The sequence below is a fragment of the Tachyglossus aculeatus genome, chromosome 9 (assembly GCF_015852505.1).
Source record: "Tachyglossus aculeatus isolate mTacAcu1 chromosome 9, mTacAcu1.pri, whole genome shotgun sequence".
NCBI classification, from domain to species: Eukaryota; Metazoa; Chordata; class Mammalia; order Monotremata; family Tachyglossidae; genus Tachyglossus; species Tachyglossus aculeatus.
The window spans coordinates 61,988,602-62,004,344 of NC_052074.1; the positions used below are offsets into that span (position 1 = coordinate 61,988,602).

Genomic DNA, 15,743 nt, shown 5'->3' on the forward strand with positions numbered 1-15,743 from the left:
CTGGCCCTAAGCAAATGCTTAACAAATATCATTCAATACAACTCTCTGAAACAGGTGTGAATACAGCATGGGACAAAATTGATCAGCTGGGGAAATATAGATAGAATGGGTTTTTTTTTTCCCTTCCCCAGGAAAAATGGTTTCTGGAATGCATTCAGTGAGAGACTAGGGGGTGAGGGGAGAGTTAGAGGGTAAAAGGGGGTGTTGGGCCAGAGACAGGCCCACATGTCATCATCATCATCATCAATCGTATTTATTGAGCGCTTACTATGTGCAGAGCACTGTACTAAGCGCTTGGGAAGTACAAATTGGCAACATATAGAGACAGTCCCTACTCAACAGTGGGCTCACAGTCTAAAAGGGGGAGACAGAGAACAAAACCAAACATACTAACAAAATAAAATAAATAGAATAGATATGTACAAATAAAATAAATAAATAAATAAAAAATAATAAATAAATAAATAAAATAAATAAAATAAATAAAAATAAATAGAGTAAAAAATATGTACAAACATATATACATATAATATATGTAATATATATATTATATATATGTAATATATATATAATACATATAATATATAATAATATAGACATATACATACATGTAATACAATCTCAAAACTATTCCTCTTCAGAGTGAATTTTCACACCTGAAATTTGTACTTAAGTGAGTACCTTAAGAAGCAGCGCGGCTTCGTGGAAAGAGCACGGGTTTGGGAGTCAGAGACTGTGGGTTCTAATCCCGGCTCTGCCACTTAGCTGTGTGACCTTGGGCAAGTCACTTATCTGTGCCACAGTTACCCCACCTCTAAAATGGGGATGAAGACAGTGATCCCCATGTGGGACAACTTGATTACCTTGTATCTACCCTAGCCCTTAGAACGGTGCTTGGCACATAGTAAGCACTTAACGAATACCATCATTATTATTACCCTTCCTCAATTATTATTTGAACAGCAGCCTACTGGAAAGAGCCTAGGCCTGACACTCAGAAGACCTGGGAACTAATTAATCCCTGCTCTGCTACTAACCTGCCGGGTACCTTAGCTTCTCTGTGCCTCAGTTTTCTCCTGTGGGACAACTTGATTACCTTGCATCTACCCTAGCCCTTAGAACAGTGCTTGGCACATAGTAAGCACTTAACAGATACCATCATTATTATTACCCTTCCTCAATTATTATTTGAACAGCAGCCTACTGGAAAGAGCTTAGGCCTGACATTCAGAAGACCTGGGAACTAATTAATCCCTGCTCTGCTACTAACCTGCCGGGTACCTTAGCTTCTCTGTGCCTCAGTTTTCTCAACTGTACAATGGGGATTCTCCCTCCTAGACTGTGAGCCCCATCTGGGACCTAATTATCTTATATCTACCCCAGTGCTTAGTATGTAGCAAGTGCTTAACAAATACCACCACTATCACCACCAAGAGGTTCCAAATGAGCCACAGGCTTACAGTCTAGAGGGGACGGTAGCTGTTAATATAAATTACGGATATGTAAATAAGTGCTGCAGGGCTGAAGGAGGGGTGACCAAAGGGGGTGGGAGAAGAGGAAATGAGGGCCTTGCTGGGGAAGGGCTTTTGGATGAATGTGCCTTGAATAAGGCTCTGAAGGTGGGAAGAGGATCAGGACTTGCAAGAGCTCTGTGGGCAGAGGAAACTGGAAAAGAGGAAGCAAACCCTCAACGGGAACGTAAGGAGCTCTGAACCCCTCGGGCATTCACGGAGTAATGCTTCTCGGACAGCGGGCCTGCTTTAACTGTAACCTACTTATGGTACAGCCGACGTTCAGAAAACCAAATGCAGTCGTTCCGTCTACTGTCTAGCTCTCCTGGACAACTTCTCCTCTTGCAATCACCCACGGTAGCTGGAATTTGGGCAGCTGGTTTTCTACTGAGAGAAGGAACGGCGGGGGAGGGCGGCAATGAGGTCTACATTAATCTAGAATTGAATTTGCTAGAGTATCTGGAGGAAAATCCTATGTTCCCCTTCTTGACTGCAGAGGGGAAGTGTTCTTAGAGGCAATCTGCACACGAGCTTAATTTCCTATCGCATCTCTATACGTCTCCTAGGCCTCTGAAAGGAAAAACTCATCTGGAAAATGCCAAAACAATTCTTCTGGCAGCAGAGGGAGGAGAAAGTAATTGGTTGAGTGGGCTAGACTCCAAGTGCAACATCCTAAGAATTTGAGATGGGAGAGAAGACTGGGTGTTTTCTTCCTAGGAAAGTAATAAACACAAATGCCGCCGCCAGGAACACGTATGCATAAAGTGTTGCCTGTGTCTGAAGCACAATTTATTCACAGCCACCCAATCTACAGACGAGACGGCCTTTTTTTATTTCTTGGTTGGCACACGAGTTTGCTCTGGGAAACTAAGAGGCCCTCTGCTTGGTAAGGAACTGAAATCATCATCAGATCTTGAAGGCACAAAAGGATCAGGTGCTGTTAAGTATTCAATGCTTTGGCACACGTGCCATTCGTTTAACTGGATCTAAAAGCATTTAGAGGATTTTCAAGCATGAAGATTCCACGCCAAATTATTTCAACACCCCAGGTGCTACCAAGGCACACTGTTTTCTCAGCTAAGTTCTCAGAACAAAGAAGTATGTCAATGGCGGGACGACTTCAAAATAATCCACCAGAATCTGGAATGCAGAAGTCCAAAAAGATGAATCCCAAAGTGACTCCGCTGTTACTGCGGGGCAAAGGTAAACCTCTTTAAGTCTCGGCCTCAGTTTCCCCAGGAAAACCAAAGCAACGAGAAAGAGGTGACTGTTGGGCGACAGTCAAGGAAGGTCAGATACAGGATGCACTTATCTTTAAATTATATATTATGAATTATTTATATCAATGTCGGTCTCCCCCTCTAGACTGCAAACTCACTGTGGGCGGGGAACGCGTCTGCTCACTCTGTTGCCCAAGCGCTCAGTACAGTGCTCTGCACATAGTGAGCCCTCACTAGATACCACTAGATTGACGGGCCCAGAGAGAACTGCACCAGAAAGACGAAGCCGAGGTCGGTGTTTCCCAAAGGGAGTGGTTCTCAGAGGCAGCTGAGGGTGGAAATGAGAAGGTGGTCAAGTTGTCTCAATAAAAGGGCTGTAGAGGACTGTAGAGGGTCAAGAAGAGAGTTGGAGAAAAGGCTGTGAAGAGTGAAGGTGGAGACAATCTGTTTGAAGTGGCTGCACTGGAATAGGACGAGGGAGATGGAGTTATAACTTGCATGGTGAGTCCACAGAACGCTCATTTTTTGTTTTTTTTTTAGGATAAAGGACACAAGGCCATTTTTAAAGGAAAGGGGGAAGGAGCCAGGGAGAGGCTGAAGATATAGGAGCACAAAAGAAAACTAAACCAAGAGGGTGAAAGTAGCTATCCGCCCCAAAAACTGCAAAAAGCATGCCAGAAAAATACACACTTAGCATTAGAGATCGTCATACTCACGGTGTACATTCAGCAAAGCACCGTTTGATTCCACAGAAGATACACAGCATTGCTGTCTCTTCTTCTACAGCTGTTCAAATTTGATTCTCCAAGTTTCTTTAACTCCAGATTACGATTTCCCTCGAGACAGTCTAGCCAACCCACGGGCCCTTTCCCCCCCAAATTTATTTCTATCAAACATACCTCACTACTAGATGACAGCCAAAATGGTTTTCCCCAAGGAAAAAAGTGTGGTATGGACCATATTTTATTTTTGTCACACTGCACTGAAGAGGGGAAAGCTTACAATGCACATGGCAGGCAAGACTTCATGAAACCAGACACCGTCTGCATACGATTCCATTCCATCATCTGCCGATGGAAATCATGAGATTGGCAGTTATGTCAGAAAATTCTGAGGTGAGAGAATGCCTGGGAGAACTGTTGGGAGAGTTTTGGGAGGTGAAGATCAATCCTCCAATTGGGAACATTTGGGTGTCGACAGTTCTCCCTATTCATCTTCATTCCTCTTAGGGTCTCAGGAATTCTCTGCCCTCCAGCCCCTTGGCTCAACATTCAAGAAAAATGACTGCCTTTTTGAAACTTCCAGGAAAAGCCATTTGGCCATATCTCGGAAGTCATTTCCAAATGTTAACCACCGGCACCGTCATCGAGTTCTCCTTGTTTAACTTCAATTTTTCCTGCTGCAATTCCATTTCCCTTTGTTTTGTCCTCCGGTTCAGGCCAACAGATGGAAGGCATCGCCCTGATCAAACCCTCCCGTCACCCCTTAAAGGCAGCCGCTGAGAAGCGGAGAGTGCCAACGCAAGTCATTTTTTTCCACAAACGATCCAATGGTTTCCCTTGAAGATTTTAAATCACATTAGGAAAGAATTGGCAAGACAGGAGGCTGGGAAGTAGAGCCAGGCCCATTTCAAAGACAACCTCCCTGCCACCACCACTCTGCAAACTGACGAGTGAGAAATTTAAACCGGGATTTTAGTTTCAATAGCAGGATCTCTTCACTACTAGTCGTGCTGGAATTCCAGACTAACCTGAATTAAACTAACGATGGTATTTAGTGAGTGCTTACGGTGGGCAGAGCACTGTACTGAGCGTTCAGAAGGGTGTAATGCAAAAAGAATCAGTAGACACCATCTTTGCTCACGAGAATGACACAGAGTCGTGAGATGACGATGGGCTAATGCCTACAAGCTTTAAAAGATGCCAAGTGGGAGCCCGAATTACCTTAAGTTCAGCAACCTGGGATGAAATATGCCACATAAGGCTTTCGCTCAGAAATTTCATTCCATAAGGACCCAGCAATTCTGACAGGGCTCTCATTTCTGGGAAGACAAAAACAAATTACTTCAGTTTTCGAAAAGATTCACTAGGACCCTAATCATCGTTGTCGTCAACGAATGAGTGTCTTCTGTGGGCTGGGCTCTAGAGAACATCCAACAGAAGAGACACAGTTCCGCCCCTCAAGGAGCTGATAGAGCCAAACGCATCTCTGTCGGAAGGCTTAGTCCAGTAAAAAAAAAAAAACCCACAAATCTATGAAGTGGATATTGAATACTACTAGTGTATGATGCAATTTATCTGAGATTTTAACTAGTCTGATCACAGGCAGAATAGCTGCAGTGTTTATTCATTCGATCTAGCCCTTCCAGAAAGAGGGAAACACTGCTCATTAACTTATGTCTACCCGGCAAGTAATAAAAATGATAATAATAATAACAATAATAGAATTTATTACGTGATCATTATGTGCCACGTACTGAGGTGTTATAAGATAAAGAGACTGGACTCTCTCCCTGTCTCTCACAGGGCTCACAGTCTAAGAGAGAGGGAGAACAGAGAAATAGCGTGGCTCAGTGGAAGGTGCCCGGGCTTGGGAGTCAGAGGTCGTGGGTTCTAATCCTGGCTACGCCAACTGTCAGCTGTGTGACTTTGGGCAAGTCATTTCACTCCTCTGTACCTCAGTTACCTCATCTGTAAAATGGGGATTAAGACTGCAATCACCACGTGGGACCACCTGATTACCTTATATCTACCCCAGTGCTTAAAACAGGGCTTGGCACATAGAAAGCACTTAACAAATGCCATCACTAGTATTATCATTATTGTTATTAACAGGTACTCGGATTGATTGACTGACTAAGCATCTTTTGGAAGCACACATTACACGAGGCCAAAAAAAAACTGCCATAAATGAAAACGGTCCTTAAGAAATCCCATAAGCAGATTTTTGAAATGCCCCGTGGATTGCCGATCAACCAGTGGCATTTATTGAGTGCTTACCATGTGCAGAGTACTGTACTGAGCACTTGGGAGACTACAATAAAACAGAGTGGGTAGACACATTCCTTGCCCACAAGGAGCTTTCACTCTTCAGGGGGTGACAGAATTAAAATTAATTTCAGGGCTGAGGGTGGGGTGGATATCAGGTGCTTAAACGGCACAGACTCAGAGGGACAGGAGACACAGAGGGAGAGGGAATAGGGGAAATGAGGGCTCAGTCAGGGAAGTCATCTTGGAAGAGATGGGATTTTTAATAAGGCTTTGCAAGATTATCCAGTAACAGGAAAGTCTGTTCACACCCACGATTCCAAATTACATCACAGGATGCTCACCTGATATGTCAGAATACTCTTCAGCATTGAACGTCAACTCATTTTCGGTTGGCAAATTCACAAAGGCCTTCATTGCAGGGAAGTAAGCTATATGGCCATTGCTGACTTGTCTGAGCAAAGTCTCCAAATACCTGCACGTGATGGAATACGGTCAAAAGTCATCATTCCAATATGTCAGAAAATTCTGAGGTGAGAGAATGCCTGGGAGAACTGTTGGAAAGTTTTTTGAGGTAAAGATCAATCCTCCAATCGCGAATGTTTTCCTAAAAGTCATTTGAACTCAACTACGGAGGAATTGTGAGCCCATTGTTGGGTAGGGACCATCTCTGTTGCCGATTTGTACTTCCCAAGCGCTTAGTACAGTGCTCTGCACACAGTAAGCGCTCAATAAATACGATTGAATGAATGAATGAATTGTTTTTAAGAAGCTTTCCACTTCACCACCCCAGAAAAATGATTCTCAAAATTCTTTAGAGGGCCACGCTCAGTTTATAGTCTTACCAATTGGTGTACAGGCTGGTGATGGTAGGTTCCCCGTGACTGTCTAAATGTTGGGTTTGCTGAAGGAGAACATTATTAAACACTCTTGTGATGTCAATTTGCACGTAGTTTTCTATGGACTGAAGCACTGTCATGTAGGCTCTGACGCTAGTTAAGAGCTCTGAAGGTTTTGCGATCTCTTGTGTGGCTTGATTATACATAGTCATCCCGACAATTGACCTTTGAAAGGAAAAAAAGCAAACACTTTGGTCGAGTCACAGCTTATCTTGATCACACAAAATCAAACTGACCACCTAACACAAGCTAATCGGGTGAACTAGCTTAAGACTTCAAAGGTACAAGACTACCATGAGCCTGAGAATGAGCGACCAGAGAGATAGGAGGAAAACTAGGAGAGGACGGTATCGGTGAAGCCAAGGTTGGATAAAATCTCCAGGAGAAGAGGGTGTCGACAGTGTCGAAAGCAGCTGAGAGGTCAGGGAGGATGGAGTAGAGGCTGTTGGATTTGGCCAAGAGGAGGTCACCGGTGACCTGTGAGAGGCCAGTTTCTGTGGCGTGAAGGGGGAAAAAGCCCGACTGAAGAGGGTCTAAAAGAGGTATTAGGGTGCCAAAAACGGTGACAGTAATATTTTACCGTCTGAAGTTTTCTAATTTACAAGCACTCAAGTAGGCAAAGCATGAAGAGGCAGCTCAGTGAGTTACCTACCCCGACTGGCCGGCCCGGTTTTTCCTATGACTTTTACACCATACCAACCAGTTTTCCGGTATTATAAACTCACCAAAAAACCCAGGGGGATGTCGAGACTTTGGGGTAACGTAGGTGGCCTTGAATAATCTGCAGCCAGGCCATCTTGGGTCGAATACGGGTCAGAACGGCTCCTGGCCGGGAAATTCTCGGGGGGCTAAGCCGCTCTCTGCTTGCCCCAACACCTCTGCTTTGGGGTCCCGAAGGACTTAATCCAGTGCATCGCACACAACAGACTCTCGATAAATGCTATGTTTGCTGAGATTTCCATTAGCTCGGCAGGGGGAAAGAGGGGAATGCCAATCACTTCTGGCCTTTGCCAATTCACTCCTTCTCACTGGAATCACTGCAGGATGTCTGAAAACCTAGAATAGCCTCAGGCTCCTGGTGCTTCTCCTGAACAGGACGGCAAGCGAGTTCTAGGGCTTTCCTTAAGTAGGAGCCCCAACCTGGCCCCAAAAATGAGGTCAGTGACACACCGAAGCAAACTTCCACGCAAAACTTCCCACAATGCATGAAAATACTAAGGAACTACCTTTAGAAGTTGAACACCAGTTAAATTAACCTCCAGAGAAAAGTGAGGGCTGAGAAACCCATCACTTAATATCCTATATAGCATTAGTAATTTCAGTTCTCTCTAGAGAGTTTGCGCAACAGAAAAATAACGCTCTGGGTTGAAATTTAATTAATCCTGGTTTCCGCAGCAAATAAAAGGAAACTGAATTCAAAATGTGACGTTACTGTTGTCATGAATGATGCGGAAATTAAGAAGATATAAATGTCCCTACACCTGTGCGGGGAAGCAGCGGCTTGGGAGAGAGTCGAGGGCAGAGACTCTGGTTTACTGCGTGGAAGGAGGCAATGGTAAACCGCTTCCGTATTTTTACCAAGAAAACTCTATGGATACACTACCAGAACGACTGCAGATGGAGGTGGGGCGTTCTGGGAGAGATGCATCCATGGAGTCGTGATGGGTCGGGCACGACTCGACAGCATAAGGCAACAACTCTGCGCTGATTTTAAAGTAAATGCCTCTAATCATCTGTTGCTTATTTTAAGTTGAAGCTGATGTTAACTAGAACAGGCTGAATAACTCTAAATCGTAAGTTTCTTATAAGGCAAGATTTGATAGCCACTTATTGGGAGTTTTATCTGTAAAGCATGAATCTCAAATCTAACTCCAATATCTTTTACTAGCCTATAAACTGCTCGATTTGCAAGAGTCAACACATACTTTCCAAAGAGAGATGAGGTTCGAGTTTTATTTTCTCATTAAGAGGCTTACTATCGCTTTCAGGAAAAGGGCCCAAGACGACAAACATTTTCGGACATAAACACACTTGCTGGTCACAGTGTGTCACCGAAGCATCCAAACACACCATATATGTGTGATCAAGTGTAGAAACATGGGAAACAGATTTTTTAAAGTTATCCTTTTACTTCAGGACTGGTTATTTAGGGTCCATTCCCATCTTTTTCAAACCGCTTTACAGCTTTCTGCTGGTTATAGCCAGTCCCTCCAAATAAAAGGTTCATACGGATGCCAACAGATTCTACAGCATCAGAGGGGTTTCGGGAAGTGTTAACCGCTTTCAAATAGTAGGTATTGATGTTTCTAGAGAGTAGGATACACTAAAGGTTCCCAGCTCTGTGTGTTGCGGGATATTGGGTTTCCTGTAAACATCTTAAGTATACACCTAAGGGCTACGGGGCTCAGCCATATATTTTCCAGCATTCCTCAAACTGGAACAGATTTCGCCAACACCAAGTCACCTGGAAATGAGCTGGGCCTCACGGGTTGTATCGTATTTCTCGCTAGCACTTAATACAGTGCTCGCCACACAGTAAGTGTCCAATAAGTACCATGGTCTGATGGAGTGATCCAATCTCACTGTGTTTTAGCTTCACTGGAAAATATCCAGCTTCAATTTCTTTGAAAAACTCCAATTTTGAAATTCCTTGCTGTACTGTGATAGTTCTCCAATATATTGCTAGCTACTGTGGAAAAGTAAAAGCTTTTTTAGGAGTGGAAAAATAAAGCAACTTTTCTTTTCCTTCTGCTTCCCTTTCTGCTATACTGAATTCCCCGTGAAATAGCCCTTCCCCTGTTTTGGAGTTGCAAAAATATTGATAAAAGCAGCGGGACGAGTTTACAAGTGAATACAACATTTAAAGCCTCTTGCTTCACTACCATATTTACCAGTTTTGCGGTGCTTTACTGGAATGTTAGGAGACCTGGGAAGAGCTAAAGAATCTTCAAATCACAAACACTGTGTTTTAAATAAAATATGACATTTCTGAGTAGTTGAATAGTCCAGGAAATATTCAGTATTGCAATACTTTCTCAAAAGCTGTGCTTTGGGCAAGAAACGTGTTCTACTGACTGAGTATGGAAACACTGATCTGTTTCAAAAAGGAAGTGTGAGTTTATAGGCTCTCTTACTTGGTGAAGCGGATTTCCAGATGAGAAGTCAGGTACTCTCTTGGGGTAAAAGTGTGCTCCCAAACCACCATGTTTGGGGCATAATTGATCGAGAAACAGAGTTCAGAAAGTGCGGTGTGCAGTTTATCAAGGCTAAAAAAAAAGAAGCAACAAGATTAATAAAAGATTAGAAAAATAAAATTTGCTGGGGGTGAATGGAAAAGGTTACCTCATAGACATATAAAGACATTAAAAAAAAAGGATGACCTTCCTCAGCTAAGAATGGATAGTCATAATAAAAATCCACTTGGCATATCTCTTGCAAGAGCTTTTGAAATTAAAAGGATCTTAAGACAGTGGCATATTACAATTATTTGAGAACTTCACTTTTTAATCTCAATCCGTATCAACTGAATAAAGCATTAGGAAAGAATGACATGAAATAAGGTCCATTAACTAGTTAGAGTAAATATTTAGATGCCTGGGTCCTCTTCCTAACACGCATTATATTGGGAGGCTGGAGAGAAAGATATATGCCAAATGGTCTACGATGTTGGAGCTGGGAAAAACATACAGTGCAGGAAAATATCATAATTATTATTATTATTATTTTATTCAGTCTGTTTTTCATAGAACACTGCTATGAATTTAGGTAATGGTCCTCTATGCATTTATCTACCAGGGTAAAACCTGATATAATATTAGAAGAAACTGTCTACATGTTTTGTTTTGTTGTCTGTCTCCCCCTTCTAGACTACGAGCCCGTTGTTGGGTAGGGACCGTCTCTAGATGTTGCCGACTTGTACTTCCCAAGCATTTAGTACAGTGCTCTGCACACAGTAAGCGCTCAATAAATACGATTGATTGATTGATTGATTGAATGAATGAATGAATGAATGAATGAATACAAGATTTCGCTATTTGGAAACTGGACAGACCACGGCTTCTATTTTCCCAGTCTACCCGCCTCGCACAACTCCGGGGAAGTTCATAACGCATGTCCAGCTACTCTGAATATAAAGGAACTGCAGAATTCCACAACTACGGCAATTCCTCACTAATGAAGACATTACGCAGTCTCTTGCCCAAAAGACACATAGCTCTTTGTCTTACTTGGTCACCACCAGTCTATTTTTCCTCATGCTTTCGACTCCTGGTTTCTCCCTTTCGGGTTCTCCTTTCTTTCCGGTCTGTTTTTTGGACTTTTTGTTTACGGCTTGACTGATCGTTTTGGCACAGTGTTTTGGCAACAACTACGGAAGAGGAAAGAGAAAAAAAACCCATCCTTCACAACCAACAAAGTTCAGGGGCTTCAGGAGCATTCTGCAGAAGAGGAAATGCTTGCTACAGATGAAACTGACAGAGCAAATGCGGGGAAAATCATTTCTCCACAACTGGACAAGAACAAGGAAAGAAAAATGTGAAAGCCCATCTGGAATGATTCTGTAAACTCCGTGAGGGTAGCTAGTTACTAGTTCTATTATACTCCCGGTCCCCTAGTACATTGCTGTGAACATAGCACGCGCTCAATAATTTCAACTGATTGGTCAATTAAAGCCTACAACATCAGTGCAAAAGAGCAAGTATAGGAGGATATTCTGGGGTGGTTTATAAAGGCGTGCAGGAAAATCAATTTATTCTATATAAACCAATTTCTCTCCTATCCTATGAGGTTGAATTTGCTGGCACACTGTAAAATTTCATTCGCTCGTTAATAGTAGAGCGACTGTGTGGAAAATACTGGGCTAAGAACAAGCCCAAATTTAACCAAACTGAGCCCAAATTGGTTGCATAAACCTATAGTTCCATTTGCTACATAAACATCTGGGATTTCATAGAAAATACTTAACAGGCGAACTCAATATGACACAAAAAACTACAGACCAGTGCTAAATGAACGTGTGTATACACACACAAGAAAACCAGGAAATCAACTTTATTTTCCAAGTTGACCTCCACTACGACCTCGATTACTCTCACCCTTTCATGATGATTACTCTCATCGGACTTTCCAGTTCCCATAAAAACCTGCTTCAATTTTAATCGCCACCATGTCCTTTAACTCCACCTCGGTTGCTTTCCGTATTCACTCTCTTAATTAGGCAGGGGCTGAAGGTCAGGACGCTTAGGCTGTAGAAAAGGCTTCCTCTGGGCCAGAGCTGGTTGCGAGGAAAGGTCCCTCAATACTACTCTCTTCCTGCTTTGTAGCTGACAGCACACCACTCTCCTCACTTTCAAAACCCTTTTAAAATCACATCTCCTCCAAGAGGCCTTCCTAGATTAAGAAACTCCTCTCTATCTGTCCTCCCTTTGACTATGAACTCGGCTGGGTCGCCCTTAAAGCACTCTGATGCTTGCCCCAACCCCACAGTACTTATGGACATATTCTTATACTCTACGATTGCCCCCTCCCCTAATCTATGTCAGCCCTGAAGACTGTAAGTGCCTTGTGGGCACTCGTACCTTCCCAAGCGCTTAGTACAGTGCTCCGCACACAGCAAGCACTCAATAAATACCACTGACTGACTGACCGGCGTTTGCTAAATGTGGTATTTACCAGGACTTGGTCATTCTCTGCATGAACCTAACTCTGCATCTAATCAAAGTTGTTGTGATTCACAGATTACCAGGACGTACATCCAGGTGAATTAGGAGACACGGCTTTGGGCGGGATGAACTAGTGAGAGATTCAGACACTAGTGTTCTTTGAATGTGGGCCCTTCCCTGTTCCCGAGCAACATCCTGATAGGCCATCAGAAGTCCGAAAAACTATATCTTGAACCTTTCTGGCTCTTTGATCTTCCCCCCAGCACTTTCGTATCAATGACCTCTTCTTCATAACGTCCTCTCGAGGTAGAGAAGCTGGCATTACTCTACAATTTACAGAGGAGGAAACTGAGGCAGAATGGGGCTAGGGACCCTTTTCGAGGTCACAACGCAGGTCTGTTTCTGCACTCAAGCTACAAAGCTGGGAGTCAGAGGACCGCGGTTCTAATCCTGGCCCCGCCTCTTGTCTGCTGGGTGACTTTGGCTGGGTCGCTCCACTTCCCTGTGCCTCAAGTTCCTCATCTGTAAAAATGTGGATTCAATCCTACTCCCTCCTACTTTGACTGTGAGCCCGTTGTGGGACAGGGACTGTGTCCAAATGGATAATCTTGTTTCTAGTCCAAAGCTTAGAACAGTGCTTGGCACAGAGTACGCGCTTAACGTATGCCGCCGCTTTTACAAACGGTGTTTTAGTATAACCTGAGTAGTGTTTGATGGAGTCAGGAGAAGACCTGCTAATAACAAGGACTGGAGAGACATCCTTTCCTGGCATCGATTCTTCGGGTTCCAGGGCTAGAGTTGCCAAGATTCTGTCCAAAAGGTAGTAGCGCCTTCTCTCTCTCTCAGCAAGCACAAATTAGTCCCCGACTACAACTGAGGCACCCTGATGCTCGGCTCAATATTCTCTCCTCTAACCTAAGCCGCTTAAATACGGCTGAAAGCCTGGCCTACTTTTTTGCTCACTTGGCAGAGCAGGACAGGGTTTGCAAATGGATTTTACAATCTTTGCAAATGCCAACAACTACGGAATATTCTCCATTTTCCTTCATCACCCTGAACCACAAATCCAATTACTAGCATTTCCACTCATTCAAAAATGAGCTCTGTGGGAGTAATCGATTCCACATGGATTTTTTTCAATTCCACAGGGAATGTGGATATTACTTTCCCTTCTCAATGCTCTTGCCCACAAAGTTCAGGCCTGCCCCAGTACACAATGCTTTGTCGATTTATAATTCAAATTCAGACCAACTCCCCGCTCAAATGGGTCCGGCTCTTTTAAACATCAACCACACAGGCTTTGTTGCAACTTAAAAGTCTATAAAGGAGTGAAAGGCAGAAAATCTTGATGCCTACAAGGTATCTACTCATCTGTTCAGGGGGGAGTTCACCAATTCAATCGATAATATTTTATAAAGTGAATAACATGTGCAGTATGGTGGCTTGCAAAAAAAATGTATCACTGCACTAAGGCATAAGAAAGAAAATTACAACATTTTAGAATAGGATCGGCCTGCCCAAATGAAATCAATACATTTTTATCTTTCCTGAACTGTTGCCAGGCCAAAAGCAGTTGACACAGTTGAAATGACATCCGCTGAGTAAATCCTCTAACTTTTTAACGGAAGAAAACATTGCAATTCTCACCTGGTCGCTCAGAGTGCACTGCTCCGTGCAAATATCGGTGATCAGATTTCGGGCTTGCTTGGCCATCTCGTCCAAGAACATGTTACACAACGAAAGGCTTCGATCTCCAATATGATGTCGCTGTTACAGAATGGGGTGGGGGGAAAGGGTGAAAATGAATCATTCCTAAAGAAAGGCAGAGGGCACGGCAAAGATTCCTAATGAACGAGGAAAATGCAGCTATGGCATCGCTGGTACGGTGCCTGGCGATTTGGAAGGAAGACAAGGGAATTAGGTTGATTTTTCCCCCCAAAAAAACTCAGGTTAGAAATAAGATGTTCTAAATATCTGTCTGTGACGCCCGTTATTTGCTGGGTGACCTTGGATGAGTCACTTGACTTCTCTATGCCTAAAATTCCTCATCTGTAAAAATGGGGATTCAATCCTACTACTTACCACTACTACTTACAGCTCCTAAATACTTTCTTATGAAGAGCACTCGGGATCAAGCGCTTAGTACAGTGCTCTGCACACAGTAAGCGCTCAATAAATACGATTGATGTTGATGATGACGATGATCAAGCGAAGTTTAACTGAGGATGTGCCTTTAGTGCTGTCTGTGCTACATTCCAGCTCCCTGACCATTCCCACCTCTGACCCACATCACAGCAAAAGAGAAGCAGGTAAGGATTAATTGCGTGGTTAGAAAACAAGCCTGTGAGGACAAACCCACAGTATTTTGTGCCGCTGCAATTAACTACCAAATAAAATTGATCTGGATGCTTAAATTCAAGCAAGAATCTTGATGATTGATTAGGGCATTATTTTTCTTTCAAAGGGCATTACAAAGGAGGCTCACAATCGATTTCTACTTATTTTAGTATGAATGTATATAAACAGGATTTCAAAAGGGAAAAATATTTGTGTAGCTTTGCACACAAAGACACACGCACACAGTTTGAAATCACAGTATTACAATTAATCATTTAAACACACCATGTTAACTCTGCCTAGAAATTACCTCTTCTGGACACAGCTCGTGAGTACAACTCATGAAATGAGTGCAGAGCAGCGGGAACGCGATGGAATATCTTGACTGAGAGGGAAGCTCCAAGCATTGCTGAAACATCTTCTCAAAAGCCCGGCTATAAAAACTACGTGGGGAAACAAACCAACAAAATCTCATTTCTGAATCAGTATGACAGGGAACAAGGACTACACTAATATGAGCTTCTAAGCCCCTTTCGATTCACTTTAGTTGACCGATGATTTGAATAACTTGGGTAACATTGAGCAGTGAAGTGACTTGACCAAAGTCACGCGGCAGACCAGTGGCGGAGGTGGGATTAGAACCCAGGTTCTCTGACCCCCATTCATTCATTCATTCATTCAATCGTATTTATTGAGCGCTTACTGTGTGCAGAGCACTGTACAAAGCGCTTGGGAAGTACAAGTTGGCAACATATAGAGACGGTCCCTACCCAACAGTGGGCTCACGGTCTAGAAGGGGGAGACAGAGAACAAAACAAAACAAATTAATAAAATAAAATAAACAGAATAAAAATGGACCCCCAGATCCCTGCTCTTTCCACTAGGCCACTATCTTTCCCGTCTGTAAATGCTTGTGTCTTGCTTTCTATGCTAGATTGTAAGCTGCTCGAAGGCAGGTTTCATGTTGAGCTCTCTCAAACCGACAGTACAGAGCTCCTCTGACAATTGGATGTGGCGTACGGCGTGTGTCTCTTCTAAACTAAGATCCCTGTGGTGAGCGATGGGTCTTGCCAACTCTGCTGCACTGCGCTCGCCGTAGTGCTTAGTACGGTGCTCTGCACGCGGTAAA

General features: G+C 43.3%; 1 protein-coding gene across 5 annotated transcripts in view; it reads right to left on the minus strand.

Moving 5' to 3' along the window:
• NCKAP1 (NCK associated protein 1) overlaps window positions 1–15,743 on the minus strand; it is a 165,215-nt gene that overhangs the window by 12,150 nt on the left and 137,322 nt on the right. For all 5 annotated transcript variants that reach the window (XM_038751736.1, XM_038751733.1, XM_038751732.1 and 2 more), the window contains 7 exons: window positions 14,925–15,057; window positions 13,925–14,044; window positions 10,844–10,983; window positions 9,752–9,883; window positions 6,564–6,782; window positions 6,063–6,193; window positions 4,675–4,772 (listed from right to left, as the gene is read on the minus strand). In XM_038751736.1, the coding sequence (XP_038607664.1) occupies window positions 4,675–4,772; window positions 6,063–6,193; window positions 6,564–6,782; window positions 9,752–9,883; window positions 10,844–10,983; window positions 13,925–14,044; window positions 14,925–15,057 (973 nt within the window). The remainder of the gene's footprint in view (window positions 1–4,674; window positions 4,773–6,062; window positions 6,194–6,563; window positions 6,783–9,751; window positions 9,884–10,843; window positions 10,984–13,924; window positions 14,045–14,924; window positions 15,058–15,743) is intronic.